General features: G+C 51.8%; 1 protein-coding gene and 1 non-coding gene across 2 annotated transcripts; one reads left to right on the top strand and one right to left on the bottom strand.

Annotated features, from left to right (window-relative positions):
• Nucleotides 1–4,687: 4,687 nt before the first annotated feature.
• On the top strand, nt 4,688–20,099 carry Pfas (phosphoribosylformylglycinamidine synthase). Its single transcript, XM_051167655.1, has 27 exons — nt 4,688–4,871; nt 5,991–6,126; nt 6,617–6,722; nt 7,309–7,498; nt 7,601–7,706; nt 8,065–8,205; nt 8,310–8,434; nt 8,595–8,723; nt 9,842–9,973; nt 10,089–10,217; nt 13,950–14,023; nt 14,141–14,297; nt 14,559–14,620; nt 14,731–14,892; nt 15,195–15,320; nt 15,450–15,581; nt 15,792–16,022; nt 16,158–16,338; nt 16,423–16,506; nt 16,718–16,873; nt 16,996–17,115; nt 17,342–17,487; nt 17,597–17,804; nt 17,881–17,972; nt 18,057–18,171; nt 19,046–19,369; nt 19,483–20,099. Exons 1-27 carry the CDS (start codon nt 4,730–4,732, stop codon nt 19,791–19,793), a joined length of 4,017 nt encoding a protein of 1,338 aa, XP_051023612.1. The 5' UTR covers nt 4,688–4,729; the 3' UTR covers nt 19,794–20,099.
• On the bottom strand, nt 11,946–12,052 carry LOC127208904 (U6 spliceosomal RNA). Its single transcript, XR_007833162.1, has one exon. It is a non-coding gene; the product is annotated as a U6 spliceosomal RNA (small nuclear RNA).
• Nucleotides 20,100–23,531: the final 3,432 nt, after the last annotated feature.

Raw genomic sequence — 23,531 nt, 5'->3', positions numbered from 1 at the left:
AAGAGAGAGAAGGGAGAGAACAAGTAGAATTTTAGACATTTAAGAATCTTCTTGCTGAGCCGGGCGTGGTGGCGCACGCCTTTAATCCCAGCACTCGGGAGGCAGAGGCAGGCGGATCGCTGAGTTCAAAGCCAGCCTGGTCTACAAAGTGAGTCCAGGATGGCCAAGGCTACACAGAGAAACCCTGTCTCGAAAAACCAAAAAAAAAAAAAAAAGAATCTTCTTGCTGGGCTGGAGAAATGGCCCAGAGGTTAAGAGCACTGACTGCTCTTCTGGAGGTCCTGAGTTCAATTCCCAGCAACGACATGGTGGATCACAACCATCTATAGTGTGACATGATGCCCTCTTCTGGCCTGCAGCTGCACATGCAGACAGAGCACTGTAAACATAATAGTAAATAAATAAATCTTTGAGAAAAAAAAAAAAAAAAAAAAAGAATCTTCTTGCTCAGATTCCTAAGTTCAAAGTGTTTGTCATGACTGGAGGGGACAAAGGAGTTGGAGACCAGTAATTGAACGAATGTATTTTTTTCTCCACTGTTATTTCAAGTTCGAGGGGTTTTCTCTTTTTGGATTTTTGGTTTGGTTTGGTTTGGCTTGGGTTTTTGTTTGTTTGTTTGTTTCTGTTTTTGTATTTTCGAGACAAGGTTTCTCTGTGTAGCCCTCACTGTCCTGGACTCGCTTTGTAGACCAGGCTGGCCTCAAACTTACAGCAATCCACCTGCCTCTGCCTCTCGAGTGCTGGGATTAAAGGCGTGCGCTACCACGTCCGGTCTTTGGGGCGGGGCGGGGGGGGGTTGTTGTTGTTTTTTGACTCAGAGTCTCACTATGCATCCTTGGCTGTCCTGGAACTCGCTATGTAAACCGGGCTAGTCTCGAACTCAAAGAAATCCTCCTGCCTCTGCCTCTGCTTCCCCAAGTGCTGAGATAACAAACTAGGGCCTCCACCTAAGTCCCAAATTTGAGTTAAAGAGCTGGCCTTGACCCAACCCACAAGAGGGCGCGGCGACACCGCCCACAAAGGGGCGTGGCCTCCCTGGCTCCCTCAAGTTAGGTCTCCGGCGGCGGCGCTCGCGGATGACGTAGTAGCGCGCCAAGATTCGCGGAGTCCTGCCGCGGCTCGGACGGCTTCGGGTGAGTAGAAGTTGGGCGTCCTTCCCCGAGTTCGCCCCCTGGTGCGGTTCCATTGGTCACACCCTCAGCCGGGTCCGGGCCGCGTCGGTTTCCCACCCAGGCCCGGCTGGGTCCGGCTGGGCCCGCATGCCTTAGGGAGGGCATCCGACGGCTGGAGCACGTGTCCTCTACGTGGACCGGATTTAAACAGCCTGCTGTCACGGTCCCATTCCGCTCCCGTGTCAGCAGATCTACCGACTCCCTGCTTTGTGTCAGGCCCCACAGCCGTTGGGAATGCAGCCCCGGAATAAAAGCCCTGTCCCGTTACTCCGGGAGCTTCTGTTTCGCTGGCAATGATAGACCGGAGGTGTATGTAGCTCGTAGAACGCTTACCTGGCATGGGGCCCTGGGTTCGAGTCCCATGACCTCGGTTTAAACCAGGGGTCGTAAAGGATACTTGAAATTATAGCGCTCGAGAGACGTTTGGGAGAGGAAGGTTTAGAAATTCGAGGCCATCTTCAGTTACACAATATGTCAGAGGTCACCCTGGGCTAAACGAGGCCGTTTTTGTTTGTTTTGCCTTTTTTAGGATTTCTCTGTGTAGCCCTGGGTGTTCTGGTATTCTGTCCACCAGCGTGGCCTTGAACTCAGAGATCCACACACCTCTCCTTATACAGCCCCGGTGAGCTTGGAACTATATGAACCCTGAAACTCAAGCGATTTCCCCTTCCTCTGCCACCCGAGTGCAGGGATGCAGGGCCTGCAGCACCGTGCCTGGCAAGTGTTTATCCAGTAAGCCAGCTCAGCAGCCTAGAAGCCATGCTCTTCATGCTAGCTTGTGGCAAATAGGATGTGCTTGTGCAGTGGTGGAATCAGACTGGTGAAGGCTCCAGTGCAACTGAGTGTGGCGGTGCGTGCCTGGAAGCCCAGCGTTTGAGGGCAGTAGCAAGCAGATTGTGACTTCCAGGCCAGCCTGGGCTATATAATAACCGGAATTTCTCTCAAAGAAACCAAAACATTGATCAGTTCAAATGAGTGACTAGTGAGGTAGGAGACTTGAAAAGGAAAAGAGGTTTAAGATATTTTTTGAAGTAGATTTTTTTTTTCTTTTTTGAGACAGGGTTTCTCTGTGTAGCCTTGGCTGTCCTGTCTATGTCACTATGTCTAGACCAGGCTGGCCTCAAATTCATGCAGATCCACCTGCCTCTGCCTCCCAAGTGCTGGGATTAAAGGCATGCGCCAACATGCCCGGCAATGAAAGTAGATTTGTCGGCGGATTGATTATACAGAGAGGCTGAGGGGAAGACCAACTGAGGTTGGCTTCGTTTTTTATTTTTTGTAGTTCTGGGGATTGAACCTTGGGGGACTTGCACACACTAGGCAAATGCTTTATAACTGAATCCTATGCCTGTGCACTCAGTTGAGCAACTATTTGGGTGGTTGTAGTGTTCCCTACACTGGGAAAGACCAGAGGAACAGCAAATCTTCCTGATAGCAAGTGCCAGCAGTGCCAGCAGTTACTGCCTAGCTTCCAGATCCCATCCCAAGAACTCAGTAAACTATTTCTCTGGAAAAAAGAGAAAAAGGGAAGAAAAAGATAAGTCTCTTAGAGCCTAAGCTAGCCTCAACCTCACTGCCTCCACATCCCATGTGCTGGAATCACAGGTATGTGCACTTTGCCCAGTTTATATGGTCCCAGGAGTCAAACTGCTAAACATGCTAGGTAAACATTTTGCTGGTTGTATTTTTGACGCCCTTATATGTGGACGTGATGGTGTTTAAATGTACAAAATCTGGAGTTTTAGAAAGTCGCTGTTGGGAAAAGTTATAGAATATTTTGGCAAGTATTAGTTTGAACACTGTCACACTGGCATTTTAAATTAGAAACAGTTGAATGGTGGCAGTTTCACTTGGCTGATTTTTAGTAGGTAGTCTTCGAAGCACAAGACTGGATGAAGCCACTTAACACAAAAGAAGACAAGTGGGACAGAACCCCGGGCATCTAACACGTAGAAGCTGAGCAAAAGAACAGCAGCCAGGTGACTCAGAAGGTGGCAGAGGTGCAGAAGAACACTGCGTCCTTGAAGCCAAGAGAGCAGAGTGCTTGAAGAAGCAGCCCGGGACTGAGTCACACGCTGCTGAGAGGGCACAAGGACAGCTGAATGGCCTTGGATGGAGAGCGTCACTCCCAGCACTGGCCTTGGACAGGGCAGCGAAAGAAGCCAGTTTTGTTCTAGAGAGTTCTGTCCTCATTTTGTGATGCTCAGGTCAGGCCCATCAGTCACCACACTGGACACTCAGCCTGCCGCTGAGCTCCCCAAGTGCACTGTTGAGGTCAGAGGACAGTCTGTGGAAATTAACTTTCTTCTTCCATTAAGTGGGTTCTGGGAACTGAGCTCAGATCAGTAGGCTTCGAGGCAAGTTTTCTGTACCTGCTGAGCCATCTCACTGGCCTGTGGTGCAGCCTTGGCTGTTCTGGACTCACTTTGTAGGCCAGGCTGACCTCAAACTCACAGAGGAACACCTGCCTCTGCCTCCTGAGTGCTGGGATTACAGGCGTGGACCGCCACGCCTGGCTGTCATAGGACTTTTTGTTTGTTTTGTTTTGTTTTGTTTTTTGAAACAGAGTTTCTCTGTGTAGCCCTGGTGTCATAGGATTTTTAAGCCCGAAATCCATATGCATCTGTGCCAAGTTAAAGTTGCATTTTCCCACCAGTCAGGATGTAGGGATGGGGACTCCTTAGGTGGTGCACTTACCCAGCTCCTGTTGGGGGACTCCTGAGGTGGTACATGTACCCAACTCCCATTGGTTGGGTTATTCAGTTGTGGTGAGGCCTCTTGCTTAGTGTTTGTGTCTCAACTTGCCAAGCAGGATGTCACTTACCCAGGGAGGTCTTGGGAACTTAAACTTTGTTTGACTCCTATCCAAAATGGAAGGTTTTTGGTTCCTTCTTACAGTCAGTTTCTTGTAGAAACACTTCCCAGCTCTCACACTGCTGACCTTGTGTCTGTGCATCCATGGTAGACGAGCTCTAACTCTAGCTTTGTAGAAGCCACCTGTCCCATTCATCAGGGCCCCGCCCTCGTCACCCCAATACTGTAAAAGACTTGTGCTCAGATGCTGTCACATTGTGAATCAGGGATTCAGCGTGTGAATGCAGACAGTTCGTGACAGGTGACATTTATCCTAGGGAGCTTTTCCTAGCTGCTCAACTATCAGGCCGGTGTTCCTGTCCCTTAGTGTTAGCCACACTGAGCTGAAGTTGTCTGATTTATTAGTTCATAGTAGGTTCTTTGAGACCTTGCCAAGGAAATGCCTGCATGCCCCTCCCCCACATCACAGATGCCCTGTCATGGGTGTTCGCATGCCTGGAGGGTGCGCCCAGGGCCGAGGCATTGCTGTCCTGCAGAGTCATCCCTTCCCAGCCTGAAAAGCCTACATTTTACAGGATTAATGAAAAATCACCAGGGTGACCTTTTTCCCTTACTGTTTTCTGAGTCCCCCCTATAACGTCCGCCTTCTCTATCTCCAGTGTCTGGGCTGTCCGTGAACCTTGAAATCAGTTTCTTTTTTCTTTCTAGGAACCTTATTCATCTCTGGAAGGTCACCTGCAGAAATGGCCCCTGTCCTTCACTTTTATGTCCGCCCCTCCGACCACAGTGGGGCAGCCTCTAGACGTGTTCTCCAGAAGCTACAGGAGAAACTGCCAACACTTCAGAGTGTGGAGACGGAGCTGTGCTACAACGTGCACTGGGCAGGTGGGGCCCAGAGGTTGGCTTTAAATTTTGTCCCTTTGGGCTTTTTTATTGTTGTTGTTAGCCAAGGCTCTGTGACTAAGGATGACCTTAAGCTCCTGATTCTGCTGTCTTTACCGCTGAATGCTGGGCTTACTAGCATGGGTCATCACAACAATGTCAGATGTGGGGCTTTTTTATTTGAATTTTTTATTACATTTGGTTTTATTTTTAATTATGTGCGTGTGTGTGTGTGTGTGTGTGTGTGTGTGTGTGTGTGTGTGTGTGTGTGTGCACAAGAGTCCAGAAGAAAACTTTGGATCCCTGGAGCTGGAGATACAAATGACATTCTGATGTGGGGGCGATGTGGGGCTGGGAATTGACCCTGGCTCTTCTGTAAGAGCAGGCTGTGATATAATCCCCGAGCCATCTCTCTCTCCTCCTGTTTTGTGTGTGTGGAAGTGAAGTGACTCTTTCTTCCATTATGTGGCATCCTGGGTTCCGACCAGGACTGTCAGACTTGGCTGCAGGTACATTGGTTGTGTTTGTGTTTTACCTGCGTGTGTGTCTGTGTGCCCTGTGCCTGGTGCTGCAGAAGCCAGAAGAGGGTGCAGATCCCCTGGGACTGGACTTACAGGTGGTTGTGAGCCACCATGTGGGTGCCGGGAACCCAACCCAAGTCCTCTGGAAGAGCAGCCAGTTCTTTTACTGCTGAGCTGGCTCATCTCCTCGGTGTTGGATTCTTGTTGTTGTTTTGGTTTTAATTAATTTGAGGCAGATCTTTCTGTGTAGTCCTGGCTGTCCTGGGGCGTGAAATAATGTCCAAGCTGGCAGAGAACTTGAAAGCTCCTCTTGTCCCTGTCTCCTGAGTGCTGAGACTAAAGGTGTGGGCCACCCTGGGTGTTGGTTTCTTTTGTTTTTGTTTTTTGGTTTTTTGAGACAAGGTTTCTCTGTGTAGCCTTGGCTGTCCTGGACTCGCTTTGTAGACCAGGCTGGCCTCGAACTCACAGCGATCCGCCTGCCTCTGCCTCCCGAGTGCTGGGATTACAGGCGTGTGCCACCACGCCCGGCCGGTGGTGGTTTCTTAAAGGAGGTGATTTAGTACATGGAGCAGTGTCTTGAGGTGCCCTGTCCTGTCTGCAGCTGAGACCCTGCCAGGGGCTGAGGACATGAAGAAGCTGGTATGGCTGTTCGGCTGCCCCTTGTTGGTGGATGATGTTGCTCAGAAGTCCTGGCTTGCTCCCGGCTCCAATGATGTGCTGCTGGAGGTGGGACCCAGGTACGTGTCAGTGTGTCTTCCTGGAGCAGCGAGGCCCACACTCCTAGGGCACCTGGCTCTCACACACTGAGGGCTTGTGCTGCAGCAGTTTCTCTCTGCTCCTGTTTCTTAGGACTTAATGCACGCTGAGTAAGCACTGCACCGTTGAACAGTTTGTCTTTTGAAACTTGATTTTGCTGAGTTTCCCATGCTGGGTCTCTGTATGGGTATGTGCAGGTGCCAGTGGAGGCTAGAGCCATCGATCCCCCTAGAGCTAGAGTTTCTGGCAGTTGTGAGCCTCCTGACATGGCTGCAACGAACCGAACATGAGTCTTCTTGAAAAGCAGTGCACCCTCTTGCCCCTGAGCCTCTAATTAGTTATCAAAGGTTTCCTTGACATCCAGTCTGAGGCAGGAGGCCAGTGGTAAAGAGACAGCAGTGTGCAAGGTCCATCTTCCCAGCTGATGCTTGCCACGGCCCTGAGACCATAACTGTCTGTCTCTTTCCTCAGGCTGAATTTCTCTACTCCAGCCTCCACCAACATTGCTTCTGTGTGCCAGGCAGCTGGGCTGAGAGCTGTGGATCGGGTAGAGACCACCCGGCGCTTCCGGCTTTCGGTGAGGTGTTGGCGTGGTGGTGAGAAGGCAAAAGGAGCAGGTGGACCAGAGATTAGATCCTAAACTCTAGCAAAGTCACAGGAGAAGCAGGGAGTGCTCTTGGCCTCAGGCCTGCCCTGTGTGTGGGAGGTGTCTGTTGCTCTAAGGTACCTGGTTGAAGGGTGAATGGGCCAACCTGACCTCCCAGACTGACCTGTGTGTCCAGAAGGGCTGGGTGTCCTTTCCCCACCACCACCCCCTCCTACCAGATGGGGTTTCTCTGTGTGGCCCTGGATACCCTGGAACTCAATGTAGACCAGGCTGGCCTTGAACTCACAGAGATCCACCTGCTTCTGCCTCTCTAGTGCTGGGATTACAAGTGTGCTCCACTACGCCCGGCTGAGAAGGGGACTTTTTTATTTTGTTCTTTTTTTTTTTTCTTTTAGCCTTGGCCTGACTATGCACACTCGGTGGGAGGAGAGCATTTGTGTAGAACCTAGAGGCCTTGGCCGTGCCGCCGGCGCTAGCTGTGGGGCAGTGTGGGGAGCGAGCCCTTCCTCCTTGTTCTTCACCTCCGCCTGTCACTTCTTGTGTGTCTTCCCACTAGTTTGCCAACCCCCCCACGGCTGACATGGCCGCCGTTTCTCTGGCTGCCTTGCATGACCGCATGACGGAGCAGCACTACCCTGACCCCATCCAGAGCTTCTCCGCTCAGAGCATCCCAGCCCCGCTCAATGGCTCCATTGATATACTAGCCGAGGGCCGGCCTGCCCTGGAGAAGGCCAACCAGGAGCTAGGTGAGCAGGAATCCGTGGGGGTGAAGGAAGGGCCTGGCACGGTCCAGCAGGACTGCGGTGCCCTGAGGCAAGTTGTCAGTTCTTCTAGGGTTTGTCTCCTAGGTTTGGCTCTTGACTCCTGGGACCTGGATTTCTACACCAAGCGTTTTCAAGAACTGCAGCGGAACCCGAGTACAGTGGAGGCCTTTGACCTGGCCCAATCCAACAGGTGAGGGGGAATGCCATTGTCGGCCATGTTGGCTCCTGGAGGTTGGACCAGGCTGGCCTCGAACTCACAGCGATCCGCCTGCCTCTGCCTCCCAAGTGCTGGGATTAAAGGTGTGCGCTACCACGCCCAGCCTTCTCTGTATCTCTTGAGGCTCTGCCCTCTTTACCCTGGTAGGCGTCTACTGTTAAATCTTGCTTTTACCTTACTTTGGTTCTGGACAACCCGCAATAGCAGAATACGTGGTGATTTTCTGGAATATACTCTAACCTAAGTATGAGTTGGCCGTGACTGCTGTTGAGAAGATGCAGCCTGAGGAGTGACCATGCTCTGTGCCTTCTCCCCCATGTCACTCCTACAGTGAGCACAGTCGACACTGGTTCTTCAAGGGCCAGCTCCACGTGGACGGGCAGAAGCTGGCACATTCCCTGTTCGAGTCCATCATGAGCACTCAGGCATCCTCAAACCCGAACAATGTCCTCAAGTTCTGTGACAACAGCAGGTTGGCTGTGCCCTGGGCTGGAGAGAAGGGAGGCCTTGGACCTTGTATGGATTGGCATGGCTCTTGGAAAAACGACAGGGTATATAGAATGACTGTGTCCGTAGTGCCATCCAGGGAAAGGACGTCCGGTTCCTACAGCCCGAGGACCCTACACGACCAAGCTGCTTCCGGCAACAACAGGGCCTTAGACATGTTGTCTTCACAGCAGAGACACATAACTTCCCCACAGGTGGGTGAGTTGGGTCCCAGTGCATCTAGGTAAATTTAGAGAGTAGGGGGACACCAAGGTCCTAGGCCCTGGGGCTGAGCCTAAATTGTCCTTACTTCCATGGAGGGTGTTAAGGGTGGTTCCCTGTGTTACCCGTATCCCCTTTGCTTTTTCTTTGCAGGAGTGGCCCCTTTCAGCGGTGCAACCACAGGCACCGGCGGCCGCATCAGAGATGTCCAGTGCACGGGCCGTGGGGCCCATGTGGTGGCCGGCACTGCTGGCTATTGCTTTGGAAACCTGCACATCCCAGGTTCTAGCTTTTTCTTCTCTACCCATCTTCCCTTCCAGGCTCCTTCTCCTGGCGGGCACCAGCACTCACACCCCTTAGTCTGAGGGTCACCTGGTGTCTTCTTGGGAGGCAGAGCCTCAGAGTGGTCACCTGCTGAGCGTACACACCAGCACTCACAGCTTAGTCTGAGGGTCACCTGGTGTCTTCTTGGGAGGCAGAGCCTCCGAGTGGTCACCTGCTGAGCGTGGACACGAGCCGTGTGTTGGAAAGGTGGAGGTTAGGACTGGCTTTGAAGACACTTTTCTCTAAAATAACAGCATTCGCTTAATAAGAAGCCGTGAGACTAGGTTATCTTATAATCAATACTTGCCTGCCAAATCCAGTTTCTTAGAAAAACTAAGGGGCTGTATGTGACAAAACTTTTCTTGGGGACATGAAACACACCTGTCTACAAAGTGAGTCCAGGAGATTACCCTTCTTAATTTTTTTTAAAGATGGTTCCACTATGTGGAATTGAACAAGATCATGCCTAACCGTTTATACTTTTCTTGGAGAGGACCTACACCTGCTGGTTCAAAATCACTTGTAACTCTGGCTCCATGGGATTCAAACCCTCCTGTGGTGTCCATGGGCACCTGTGCTAGCGTGTACACACACAAGCACCTCTGTGGGGGCCACTTAAGCAGTCTAATTCTAGGGTGTGGCTGAGGGGTAGAGTTTGCACTTAGCATGCGTAAGGCTCTGCTGGATAACCAGCTTTACGGAAAGATAAGAGGCACCATAAATACACTCTACATGTGGCCTGTGATTTGAATCCCAGCACTCAAGCAGAGGTATCTCAGTTCCAGGCCAGCAAGGGTACATAATGAGAGCCTGGGGGCGGGGAGACGGGGGTGGGTGGGGGGCTGGTATTGAAGATGGAAAGCAAGCCAGTGTTTAACTGTCCACTTACACCTCTACACTGTTGCCACGCAGATCGTAGCTTCTGTGGTGATGTCCTCTGTCTTCCCCTTTTCTCTCTGAGTGCTGAGATCAACCCAGTGCCCTGCACATGCGAGGCATGCGCTGAATTGCTGAGCCTCCTCTTCAGCTCTCGCCTCCACTTTTACAGTCTATTGAACCTTATCTTTCCACGTCAGGCTACAGTCTGCCCTGGGAGGATCCAAGCTTCCAGTACCCTGGGAACTTTGCCAGGCCTTTGGAAGTTGCTATTGAGGCCAGTAATGGAGCATCTGACTATGGCAACAAGTTTGGAGAACCAGTCCTGGCTGGTGAGCCGTTGGGCGTATAAGAGTGGCACACCAGAGGGGCTGGTGGATGTGGTGAGGCCCAGGGTCTGTGGGGCTACAGATATGGTGGGACTTAACCTCTTCACTTCCTCACTAGGATTTGCCCGCTCTTTGGGTCTCCAGCTTCCAGATGGTCAGCGGCGTGAGTGGATCAAGCCCATCATGTTTAGTGGGGGCATTGGGTCCATGGAAGCCAAGCATGTAGGCAAAGAAGCCCCAGAGCCAGGTAAGAGCCACCACCCTCCTCTGCAGCCCGCCAGCCTGCTCTGCAGCACAGGGTGGCCACAGCGTGAAACTGGCTCCTACTTCTTCTGCTTACAACAGGTTGTCAAGGCAGGAGAGTTTTCTGTTAGATGGGCACCCTTGATCTCTTCCCAGTGCACTTGTGTATAGCTGGGCCCTTCACCCCTTCCTCTGTGTTAAGGCATTAAAGCCAGTGTTTATATTTTGTACCTGCCGTGTGCTGAGGACTTTTATCTGCTGGCTCAGTGCAATAGAGCAAACATTTATTGAGTGCCCACCAGTTGTATGCTGGGTACTGTGTTCAGGGCTGTGGTTAAAGTCAAAGTCCCAGGCCAGTTGGATGGCTCAGTGGGTGTCAACATTTGCCAAGCAGGCCTGAAACTCATGATGGGAAGAAAAAACTGACAACGGAAGTTGTGCTTTGCCCTCCACACAGATACAGTAGTACTCGGGTATCTCCGTGTTTATGTGTGTGACAAACACATAATAATGTAAGAATTATGTAAGAATTAAGAACAGCCAGGTAGAGGCGAATGTGGTGGTGCACGCCTTTAATTCCAGCACTTGGGAGGCAGAGGCAGCTGGATCTCTGTGAGTTTGAGGCCAGCCTGGTCTACAGAGCGAGTTCTAGGACAACCAGGGCTACACAAAGAAACCCTGTCTCTGAAAAAACATTTAAAAGAAAGAAAAAGAAAAAAGAAAGGAATTAGCTCAAGGGGTTGGGGAGAGGCTCAGAGTGGAGGAGCTGCGCTCATTGCCAGCGCCCTGCGGCTCAGCCGTCTGCAGCTCCAGGTCCAGGGGAGCTGACCTCTGCTCACCAGGTGCACACATGGTGCACATACACTCTTGCAGGCAACTACATGCGTGTGTGTGTGTGTGTGCGTGTGTGTGTGTGCGTGTGTGTGTAATATGATAAAGAACTCTTTAAAAAAGGAAAGGCCTGGGCCCTGTTGACTGACTGGCGACTTTGGGCTGTGGCTCAGGCCTTGGAAGGATGGCTGGAGATGAAGCCCGGTCTGTAGGGAGCATGACTGCCGTGCGCAGGAGCCTTGGGTTTGATCCCTAGAGCGTCCGTAAGCCAGACGCTGTGGTGCGTGACTAGCCCTAACCCTGGAGTTGCGGGGTAAATGTTCAAGGGCATCTTGGCTGTGTGTTGAGTTTGAGGCCAGCCTGTGCTATCTGGGACCCTGTCAGATGTGCACACACGCCTCCTACGGTGAGGCAGGGAGGAAGAACTACTTCCTCTTGCCTCGGAGCTTCTACACACAGGTTGTTTCCGTTTCTCCAGTCATTTTTGGTCCTACTTGTGTTTCCTGTGTGTGTAGACAGGCCCATGTGTTTATACGGTTGCAACGAACAAACACATACACTTTTTTTTTTTTAAGATTGATTGATTGATTTATTTTATGTATGTGGGTGCTCTGTTTTTGTGTACACCAGAAGAAGGCACCAGATCTCAGTATAGATGGTTGTGAGCCACCATGTGGTTGCTGGGAATTGAACTCAGGCCTCTGGAAGAGCAGCCAGTGCTCTTCACCACTGAGCCATCTCTCCAGCCCACACCTTCTTTTAAAAAATATTTTTATTTTTATTACCTTTTTTATTTTAGATTTTAATAGAATTACGTCATTTCTGTATTTTCCTCCTTCCAGACCCTCTGATACACTCCTCTTTGTGTATCATTAATTGCTGTTCCTTGCACACATGCACATGAAACATGGAACACGCTATGAATTTGCATGCCATCCTAGTGCAGGGGCCATGCTAACCTTGTTTGTATTTTTCCAGTGTTAGGATATGAGCTACCAAAGAGAGCACTTTGTTTTGGTTTTTTAAGATAGAGTCTCACTATGTAGTCTTGGCTGTAACTCCTAGAATCCCCTGTGCAGATCAGGCCCTCAGTTATGTTTTGTTTTGGTTTTGGTTTTTCGAGACAGGGTTTCTCTGTAGCCGTGGCTATCCTGGAACTTGCTTTGTAGACCAGGCTGGCCTCGCACTCACAGAGATCCTCCCGAGTGCTGGGATAAAGGTGTGCGCCACCACTGCCCAACTTCAGTTTTGTTGTTATTCAAGGTTGTTGTGTAGCCGCAGAGCTGACTCTACAGTTAAGAGTGTGTATTATTCTGCAGAAGAGCCAGGTCTAGTTCTCTGCACCATGTCAGGGGGCTTATGACTGCTGGTAACCCAGCTCCAGGCATCTGACATCTGCCTTCTGTGGCACCTGTAGTCACATGCACAGACACACACATCTCTGCGAAACTACAGATAACTTCTTTGCTGGGTGTGGTGGTGCATGCCTTTAACCCCAGCACTTGGAAGGCAGAGACAGGTGGATCTCTGTAAGTTCAAGGCCAACCTGGTCTACAAAGTGAGTATAGGACTCTGTTACACTGAGAAACTCTGTGTTGAAAAACCAAAATAAAAATAAGTTATTTTCTAATAATTAAAAAAAAAGAGGGCTGAAGAGGTGGCTCAGAGGTTAAGAGCGCTGTCTGCTCTTCCAAACCTCCTGAGTTAACTCCCAACCACATGGTGGCTCACAACCACCTATAATGAGATCTAGTGTCCTCTTATGGTGTGCAGGTATACATGCAGGCAGAATAATGTATAAATAACAAATAAGTAAATCTTTAAAAAATAATAATAATTGCCGGGCGTGGTGGTGCACACCTTTAATCCCAGCACTCAAGAAGCAGAGGCAGGCGGATCACTGTAAGTTCGAGGCCAGCCTGGTCTACAAAGCGAGTCCAGGACAGCCAAGGCTAACACAGAGAGACCCTGTCTCAAAACAAACAAACAAACAAACAAACAAACAAACAAAAAATAATAATTTAAAAGAGAGGTTGTTGCCGGGCATGGTGGCGCACGCCTTTAATCCCAGCACTCGGGAGGCAGAGGCAGGCGGATCGCTGAGTTCGAGGCCAGCCTGGTCTACAAAGTGAGTCCAGGATGGCCAAGGCTACACAGAGAAACCCTGTCTCAAAAAACCAAAAAAAAAAAAAAAAAAAAAAGAGAGGTTGTTTTGTGTGGTTAGTCTTTATATTATGGACCTTAGGATCAGGCTATCATTTTGTGGGAAAGACAAGAAGGACATTGATATGCGCTGTGTTGAGTCTACAGTTGAGTTGTGGTAGTATTGCCTCTAACAATGTTGTCTTGCAGTCTGTGTCTAAAAGCCTTGATTTACTTCTTATATTTGCTAAAACAACTAATTCAGTGTTTACTATTGCACATGGATGATTATGTGTCCGTGTATAAAACTGTAGGCTAAGTTTCTTGATATATATTTTCCCTACTAGAGAATAGGTGTGTTGGTAATTTAAAAAAACAAAACTAATTACTTATTTTTACTTTATGCATATTGTGTAAATTCACTATGAGTGTATAGTGCCCACCAAGGCCAGAAGAGACGTCAGATCCTCTAGAACTAGAGTTGGAAGCAGATGTGTGTTGCCCTGTAGGTGCTGAGCACTGAATCCAGGCCTTCTGGAAGAGCAGTGCTCTTAAACACTCAGCCACCTCTCCAGCCCTGTGTCTGCACTTTTACTACTGTCACTCCGTCTTCCACAGGCTGTGTGCTTGCTCTCTTCTCTGCCTAGTGGACTCTTGTGGTCCTGCTGCCCTCACATCGGGTTCTTCTGTGCTCATGGCGCCTTGCTTTATTGGCCTTTTGTGTAGCTTCCCTGGGCTCTGGCTCCACCTCCCTTCCTTGCAGGCATGGAGGTTGTGAAGGTCGGAGGTCCTGTGTACAGGATCGGAGTCGGGGGCGGAGCTGCTTCTTCTGTGCAGGTGAGGGAGAGGAAATCGTTAAGGAGGCCGACTTTGATATCCCTGGCCCTTTGTTGGGTACAGTGTGGGTGGAGCTTCCGAGGCTCCCTAAGATGGGCTGTTCCTATGCTCCCTCAGGTTCAGGGGGACAATACCAATGACCTGGACTTCGGAGCTGTGCAACGAGGGGACCCAGAAATGGAGCAGAAGATGAATCGTGTGATCCGGGCTTGTGTGGAAGCCCCAGGAGGGAACCCCATCTGCAGCCTTCATGACCAGGGTGCTGGTGGCAACGGTGAGGGCAGCGCTCAAGGCACCGGCCGGGTCTACTTGATCTTTGGCCGTATTTGGTTCAGGGAGAAGCATTGAGGATTTGCAGGCAAGCACCAAGCTCTGCAGCACCTTCTCCATGCCCGCCCGGGGGTGGAGGGGCAGACCCTGCTGCCGCCATGGAGGCCAGATAGTAAGCGTAAAGCAACAGCTCTTCCGGGGACACAGGTGCTTCCTGGGCTGACGGTGACCAGGCTGCCGCCTCTCCCTGTTCTTCTCTCACCAGGCAACGTCCTAAAGGAGCTGAGTGACCCAGCGGGAGCCGTCATTTATACCAGCCGCTTCCAGGTCTGTAGGTGCCGTCCCTGAAGCCTGGCCATCCGCTGCCCATTCCTAGCAACAGTGTGAAGCAAGGCAGTGCCCACAGGTCCTTCTTTTTCTTCCCTGTCTGTCTGTAGCTGGGTGACCCAACCTTGAATGCACTGGAAATCTGGGGGGCCGAGTACCAGGAGTCGAATGCGCTTCTGCTGAGGCCCTCTGACCGGGACTTCCTGAGTCGCGTCAGTGCCCGTGAACGCTGCCCAGTTTGTTTTGTGGGCTCCATCACAGGAGACAAGAGAGTGAGTTGGTCCCAGTGATCTGGAGCTGGGTCCTTGGGCTTGGGGGATCAGAATGAGATCAGATGGAAGTGGGCACCAGAGAAGTAGGGAACAGTGGGGGTCAGGAGAGAGGAGGGGGACTCTTCAAGGAAGCCAGGCAGGAAGTGGGCACCAGAGAAGTAGGGAACAGTGGGGGTCAGGAGAGAGGAGGGGGACTCTTCAAGGAAGCCAGGCAGGATGGGACAACTTTCCTGCCTGCTGGAACATCCCCCACTGGTGTTGAAGGTCTCATTTTCTTTGGGGGCTGTGCCTGGGGTCCACAGATCGTGCTAGTGGATGATCGAGAGTGCCCAGTAGGGAAAAGTGGCCAGGGAGACGGCCCCCTGACACCTCCACCCACCCCTGTGGACCTGGACCTTGACTGGGTTCTGGGAAAGATGCCTCGAAAGGTACGTGAGCCAGGGCTGGGGAGTGTTGCCAGTGGCCGTTCTGTCATGTTAGTTTTTCCTTGTTTGTGTTTGTCACCTGTGTGCTCAGCCCTTCCCAGGTATTTATGTTTGGCCACTCTTCCATTTCAGGAGTTCTTCCTCCAGAGGAAACCCCCTGTGCTGCAGCCTCTCGCCTTACCTCCAGAGCTGAGTGTGCGCCAGGCTCTGGAGCGGGTTCTGAGGCTGCCAGCTGTGGCCAGCAAGCGCTACCTCACCAACAAGGTCCTCTTTGCACCCCACTTGCTGTTCAGCCTTCTGCATTGTCCCCTGTCAGGCATCCTGGCCCTCCCCCCGTTGCAGTCCCCTGGGAACCAGGCCATGCCTATTGTCCCTGCTACCAGGAACACTTCCCGTATGGTCTTGCCTGCAGTTGAGGCCATAGCCAGCCTTCCTTGAACCTTGCCCTCTTTCCTGTTGCATCTGGTTCCATAGGTGGATCGCTCTGTGGGTGGCCTGGTGGCTCAGCAGCAGTGTGTCGGACCCCTGCAGACTCCTCTGGCTGATGTGGCTGTTGTGGCACTGAGCCACCAGGAGCTCGTGGGGGCCGCCACAGCCCTGGGAGAGCAGCCAGTCAAGAGCCTGCTGGACCCCAAGGTTGCTGCCAGGCTAGCTGTGTCTGAAGCCCTCACCAACCTGGTGTTCGCCCTGGTCACTGATCTCCGAGTGAGTCCTCCATAGCTTTTGTCCTGTGGTTCTAGGCCCTGGCATCCAACAGTCACTCTCCCTCCTTCTCGTGTTTTCTGCACTTAAACTTCCAGGCCCTCAACATCTCTTTTCCTCTTAATGCCATGTTCCCAGGATGTGAAGTGCAGCGGGAACTGGATGTGGGCAGCCAAGCTCCCAGGTGAGGGTGCAGCGCTGGCCGATGCCTGTGAGGCTATGGTGACAGTGATGGCAGCGCTGGGTGTGGCAGTAGATGGTGGCAAGGATTCCCTCAGCATGGCTGCTCGGGTTGGCACTGAGACCGTGCAGGCTCCTGGTAAGGAGGAGGCCCTTGTGAGAGGAAGAGGGGCTGCGGGCCTGGGTTGGGGCCTCGCTTAGTCTTACTTCTCCTTGCCTGTAGGGTCACTGGTCATCTCGGCGTATGCTGTCTGTCCAGACATCACAGCCACCGTGACCCCAGACCTCAAGCATCCTGGAGGGAGAGGTATGGCTTCGTCTCCCTCCTGCTGGTGTACATCTGAGCTTGTTCCTTAGCTTGGGTCTACGTTATGAGTCCTGGTCCTCCCCCTCCCAGCCCTGAGTTGTGTTGCTTCTAGGACTAGCAGTTGGGGGTGTCTTACTGTGCAGTGATTGGCAGTGCTGGGGACACTTTGAGGCATGCTCTGGAGCTGCCCTCCCCTTCCTTATTTCTTCAGGGCGGCTGCTCTATGTGCCTCTGAGCCCTGGCCAGCACCGGCTGGGGGGCACGGCTCTGGCCCAGTGTTTCTCCCAGCTCGGGGAGCACCCTCCTGACCTAGACCTTCCGGAGAACCTCGTGCGTGCCTTTCAAATCACCCAGGGGCTGCTGAAAGGTGAGGGGGGCCCTGCTGTGTGGTGGCAGACATGTGGCAGGCGCTTGCCTTCTCACACTCACTGGCTCTCCAGATGCTGTGGAGCTTTGATGGCTGAACTGTATCTTTCCTTGTTCCTTCAGATCGCCGTCTTTGCTCAGGGCATGATGTCAGCGATGGAGGGCTTGTCACCTGCCTGCTAGAGATGGCCTTTGCTGGAAATTGTGGGATGGAGGTGGATGTGCCTGCCCCCGGAGTCCATGGTGAGAAGCTTGGGGTCTAGCGTAAGGCCTGTGCTGCTGTCTTTGCTTGTAGATCTGCTGGTGTAGAGAACGGGATCTCTCTGACCGTTGCTCTTGAGTCTCAGCCGAACCCTCCCTTACTGTCTCCTCTCCTGAGCTGTTCTAAGACTCTCACAGCCTCTGCTGCAGCTTCCAGAGACTGCACCTGTGCCTTGCTCATCCTCACTCACCCCCACTTCCCTTCCAGCACTGCCTGTGCTGTTTGCTGAGGAGCCTGGCCTGGTGTTGGAGGTACAAGAGGCAGATGTAGCCGGAGTGCTGCAGCGGTACCAGGGTGCAGGCCTACACTGTCTGGAGCTGGGCCACACTGGTGCTGCTGGGCCGCAGGCCATGGTGAGGAAGCCAAGAAGAGGATAGTATGCGAGCCTGTCAGCAAGTGCCACTCTGGAACCTTCATGGGGCCACACTTTCTCCTGGCCCTTCATCAGTGTCCCCTCTCCAGGTCCGAGTGTCAGTGAATGGGGCTGTAGTGGTAGAGCAGCCTGTTGGGCAGTTGAGAGCCCTCTGGGAAGAGACAAGTTTCCAGCTGGACCTACTGCAGGCTGAGCCACGCTGTGTGACAGAGGAGAATCAGGGCCTGAAGGAGAGGACAGGACCCAGCTACTGCCTGCCACCTACCTTCCCCGTGGCCTCTGTGCCCTGCAACCCTGGTAAGGGAGTGTGGACGGACCTGCCCTGGGGTTTGGGGGTGGATAGGTACCCTTCTACTCAGGACACATCTTCCAGGTGGCCTCATCCCCCGAGTTGCAATCTTGCGAGAAGAGGGCAGTAACGGAGACCGGGAGATGGCTGACGCCTTTCACCTGGCTGGGTTTGAGGTAGGCGCGGTGCCTAGCAGAGCTGGACATCTCAAGCTCATCCTGGCTGTGTGTCACCTGACAGTTTCCTCCCTGTGCTATTAGGTGTGGGATGTGACCATGCAGGATCTCTGCTCTGGGGCCATCAAGCTGGACACGTTCCGTGGTGTGGCCTTTGTGGGAGGCTTCAGCTATGCAGACGTCCTGGGCTCTGCCAAAGGTCAGTGTGCAGACTCCTTGAGAAAATGTCTTCGGCTCCTTCTCCCCAGCCTGGGGCTGGCTTGTCACCCCCACAGAGTCAGGCAGAGTGTTCCAGTTCAGGGCCAGAGGCCAGCAGAAGGAGTAAGGTATCTGAAATGAGGCAGGTGGCTTTGCAGAGCTGTGCAAGCCTGGGTGGCCTAGCCCTTCTGAACAGGTGGCTGCACGTCAACTTGGTCAGATTGCCCTGCTCTGTCGGGGGGTGGCTGAGCACAACAAGGCCTTCGAGTTCAAGCGAGGCCGAAAGTTCAGGCTTTTTATGTGTGGTTTTTTAATTTTTTATTTTATTTATTTATTTTTTTTAAAGATTTATTTATTTATCATTATGTATCCAGTGCTGTATACAGTGCTCTCCTTGCATGTACACCTGCAGGCCAGAAGAGGGCATCAAATAACATTACAGATGGTTGTGATCTACCATGTGGTTGCTGGGAATTGAACTCAGGATGTTTGGAAGAGCAGGTGGCGCTCTTAACCACTGAGCCATCTCTCCAGCCTTTATATTTTATTTTAAATGAGATAGGATTTCACAAAGCTCAAACGCACAAAGTGGCCTTGGAAGCCATCTTCCTACTCTGGCCTTTCAGGTATTGGGATTTGTAGGTGTGAGCCCCTACACTCTACTGAAATCTTACTAATGAATCTTGGATATATAAAATTGTTAACAAATGTTTTGGCTTCACGTAAAGACTGTGTCAAGCTTTCTTCCCTCGGGTTTGCCCCAGGCTCTGCAGAGAGGGCCTGGCTGCTAGAGTGAAGGCTGCTGTCTCCTTTATCCCCTGCTTCTGCTTTTCTCAGGCACTTTACATCTCACTCTGACATACTGTTCTTCCTAGGTTGGGCAGCTGCAGTGACCTTTAACCCACAGGCCAGGGAAGAGCTGGGCCGCTTCCGCAGGCGGCGAGACACCTTCAGCTTGGGCGTGTGCAATGGCTGTCAGCTGCTGGCCCTTCTGGGCTGGGTGGGAGGTGACCCCGATGCAGAGCAAGACGCACCAAGCCAGGCCTCCCGACCAGTCCAGCCAGGCCTCCTCCTCCGCCACAATCTGTCTGGGCGCTATGAGTCCCGGTGGGCCACCGTGCGTGTGGAGCCCGGGCCAGCCCTGATGCTTCAAGGGATGGCAGGCTCTGTGTTGCCTGTGTGGAGCGCTCATGGGGAAGGTGAGGCTGGGGAGGTAGGGCAGGGGCTGAGCCTGGGGCTGGGGCTGGGGCTGAGGCCTGGGGCTGGGCCTGAAGAGGCTTGGCCTTCACTTTCCTCTCTCCTTTGCTCCCAGGTTACATGGCATTTTCTTCTTCTGAACTCCAAGCCAAGATCAAGGCCAGGGGCTTAGTTCCTCTGCACTGGGCAGACGACGATGGGAACCCCACAGAGCAGTACCCCTTGAACCCCAATGGGTCTCCAGGGGGCATGGCTGGCATCTGCTCACAGGATGGCCGCCACCTGGCGCTCATGCCGCACCCCGAGCGGGCTGTGAGGCTCTGGCAGTGGGCGTGGCGGCCTGCTCCCTGTGCTGCCCTGGCCTCCTCCCCATGGCTGCAGCTCTTCATCAATGCCTGGAACTGGACCCAGCAGGACAGCTGCTGAGAAGACTGCGTGTCCACCCTGGCCACAGCTCATCCTTTGATTCAGCTGCCCTCTTCCCATGTGTTTTCCAGAAGCATCTTAGACAAGAACCAAAATACTAGGACGATATCAGCTGCTCTGCTCATTTTAGCCTTGCACCTGCTGGAGCTGCCCTCGGTTCTTGAGTTAACATGGCTCCCCGGCACCAGCCTCAGGCTCCGAGGACGGCTGACAGTGCAGTGGGTGGGCCGGGCTCTGCTGCACTTCTTGCCAGTGATCATCACCACGTCACCCTCTTTCTCTCATTTTTGAACTCCGAATGAAGTTTTATATTCCGTTTCTTTCTTTGGCTTTTGAGACAGGCGTTCAGTCTGCAGCCGAGGCTGGCCCTGAACTCACGGGTCTCCAGCTTCAGCCTCTGGTGAGGGCCACTGTGCTTGGCGCTGTTGAGGGTCTAGGAATAACGTGCAGCAGCCAGCCCCTCCCACCAGCCAGCCCCTCCCAGCCTAGTTGCTCTCATCTGAAGGAGCAGCTTTCTGGATTCCTTCTCAGACTTTCTCTGCTGGTTGTTGCTTCTGACCGTGCTTAAGGGGCTAACCTGTGCCTACCTCAGATCTCGTTTCTGATTCTTGGGTCTCATAATTGAGCAGCCACTGTCCTTCCTTCCTAGAGCAGACCCTTAGCTTGTTGGCATACTGCCTCTTGCCACTCATTCTGGTTTTTTGTTTTTCGAGACAGGGTTTTTCTATGCAGCCCTGGCTGTCTTGGTGCTCACGCTGTAGACCAGGCCGGCTTCAAGCAGCCCAAGTCTGGACTAAAGACGCGCACCCCCACTGTCCGGCCATTCATTCTGTTCTTGTTCCCGCACTGGCACTGCCTCATGGAGTTCATAGTCTTAACTGCAGTGTACTGCCAAGCTAAGTAGATGCTGGGTAATTTGTGTCTGAATTCTCATAAAGATTAAGAAAGGTAAGCCGGGCATGGTGGTGCACGCCTTTAATCCCAGCACTCAGAGAGGCAGAGGCAGGCAGATTGCTGTGAGTTGGAGGCCAGCCTGGTCTCCAAAGTGAGTCCAGGACAGCCAAGGCTACACAGAGAAACCCTGTCTCAAACTAAAAAAAAAAAAAAAAATTGAAAGGCAATTTCCAGTTAAGAAAGGAAAGTGTAATTTTTTACAACTTGAAAAGGACAGCAAGGTGCCCCACCTACCAGCCCACCCAGCCACACCTGCTTCTGATCGGCTGCAGTCATGGGTCACATTTCCTGGAAGTGGCTGTTTTGCAGACAGCCACCTCCTATAGTTACTTCTATCCTAGAGTCAGCCCCACCCCCGGGAAGCTCTCCATCATGATTAAAGGAGTTTCTCTATTAAAAACAAGTTGGCATCTTGGATCTCTAAAGGCATGAGGGCTTGGGGGGAGATAGTCATAGTGAGATGGTGTTCAGTTGCAAGGTGTGGTAGAGCGCTTGCTGCGTATGCCGGATGTGTGAGTTCCCTGAATTTGATCATCCTCCAGCACCACAGAAGGGAGAGAGGTGGAGACAGGAGATCAGGTCTTTTTGCTTTGCTTTGTGTATTTCTGAGACTCTTACGTTGTCCTGGCTGGCCTTGAACTCATGTAGCTGAGAATAATTTAAAATCCTGGTCTTCTAAGTACCATTTTGGGCATGTGAACATTCCCTTTGTTGCTGTACAAGAATTTATATTTTGCCAGTCATGATGGTACATGTCTTTAATCTCAGCACTTAGGAGGCAGGGGCAGGTGGATATTTGTAAGTTCAAGGCCAGCCTAATCTGCATAGTGAGTTCCAGGCTAGCCAGGGCACACTGTCTCAAAAGTTACATAGAATATAACATAAATATATAAACAATATATTTAAACCTGAGCTGGCAAAATGGTTGGTGTGGCCCTTTAATACAGTTCCTCATGTTTTGACTGCCTCCCAACCATAACATTATTTTTGCTGCTATATCTGTGTTTTCTAGTGATCTCCCCCCCCCCCCCAGACAGGGTTTCTCTGTGTAGCCTTGGCCATCCTGGACTCACTTTGTAGACCAGGCTGGCCTTGAACTCACAGCGATCCACCTGCCTCTGCCTCCCGAGTGCTGGGATTAAAGGCGTGCGCCACCACGCCCGGCTCGTTTTCTGATGGTCTTAGGCAACCCCTCTGAAAGGGGCATTCAACACCCACACATACACCCAGGGTCATGACCCACAGGTTGAGAACCCCTGGCTTCGTGGGAAAAGGTGCTTGCTACCAAGTCTCAATGCTTGATGAGTTCAGTCCCTGGAGCCCACATGGTAAAAGGGAAGAACCAGCTGTCCAAAAGTTGTCTGATGACTCACACACACATAAATGCCACAGCACTTGTACACACACACATCTGTTGTCCCTTGTGCAGCAAGCTGTGCTGGTGCATGCTTTTAATCCAGTCAGTGATATTTTAAGGAACTTTTTGACACTGGGAAATCTCAAGTAAACAAAAGTAGGTCCATGATAGTGAGCACTCATCACCTGGCTCTGGCCAAGGCCACCCGCATGGCCCACACCTCACCGCCACCTGGCTCCAACAGAGGCCACCTGCGTGGCCCACACCTTCCTATTATGGCCACCGTTTTGCAGCAAATGTTAGTTCTTCAGCCATAAATACTTAAACATGTATCTCTAAAGATGAGAGCTTTTTTAAAAATATAAGCCACTTAAAAGCCAGGTGTGGGGCCTGGAAAGATGACTCGGAGGTTGAGAGCACTGGCTGCTCCTCCAGAGGTCCTGAGTTCAATTCCCAGCAACCACTTGGTGGCTCACAACCATCTGTAATGTGATCTGGCGCCCTCTTCTGGTGTGCAGTTGTTATATGTGAACACATTGTATACATAATAAATAAATCACCTGTAATCCCTGCACTCAGGAGGTAGAGACAGGTAGATCTCTGTAAGTTTGAGGCCAGCCTGGTCTACAAAGTGAGTCCAGGACAGCCACGGCTGCACAAAGAGACCCTGTCTCAAAACAAACAAAAAAACAGGAAAAAAATAGATGTGTGTGTATGTGTGTGTGCGCGCGCGCACGCGCACCTGGTATCAGAAGAGGGCATTTCATCCTCTAGAACAGAGTTACCAGTGGTTGCAAACACCATGTGAGTGTGAGGAGTTGAAGTCAGGTCCTCTGCAAGAGCATCAAGTGCTCTTAACGTAGCCATCTCTCCAACCTTCATATCTGATTTTTTAAAAATTTTATTTACCTTTATGTGCATTAGTGTGAAAGTTTCAAATCCCTTGGAACTGGAGTTACAGACAGGTGTGAGCTGCCATGTGGGTGCAGGGAAGTGAACCCAGGTCATTTGGAAGAGCAGACAGTTCTCTTAACCACTGAGCCATCTCTCCTCCATCTGTGCCTCTGCCTCCTGAGTGCTGGGACCAAAGGTGTGCACCACTGACCCCAGCTGCAATCCTGCCTTAAACAATGCTTTTATAATCAAAGATCTTTCTCCCCAGCATAGTACAAACTCATGACCCTAGGAACTGGTTTTACTCTGCTTATTCTACCAATGCCTGACAACTAAGTGACCAGTAAGTCTATGTTGAACAAATGTGTGACTATGAAAGCTGAAAACTGGCATAAATTTCAAAATGATTTGTTAAGCCAGGCATGGTGGCGCACGCCTTTAGTCCCAGCACTCGTGAGGCAGAATCAGGTGGATCTCTATGAGTTCCAGGACAGCCTGGTCTACAAAGGGAGTCCAGGACAGCTGAGGCTACA

Source organism: Acomys russatus, chromosome 25, assembly GCF_903995435.1.
Source record: "Acomys russatus chromosome 25, mAcoRus1.1, whole genome shotgun sequence".
NCBI classification, from domain to species: Eukaryota; Metazoa; Chordata; class Mammalia; order Rodentia; family Muridae; genus Acomys; species Acomys russatus.
This window is presented reverse-complemented; position numbering and strand designations above follow the sequence as displayed.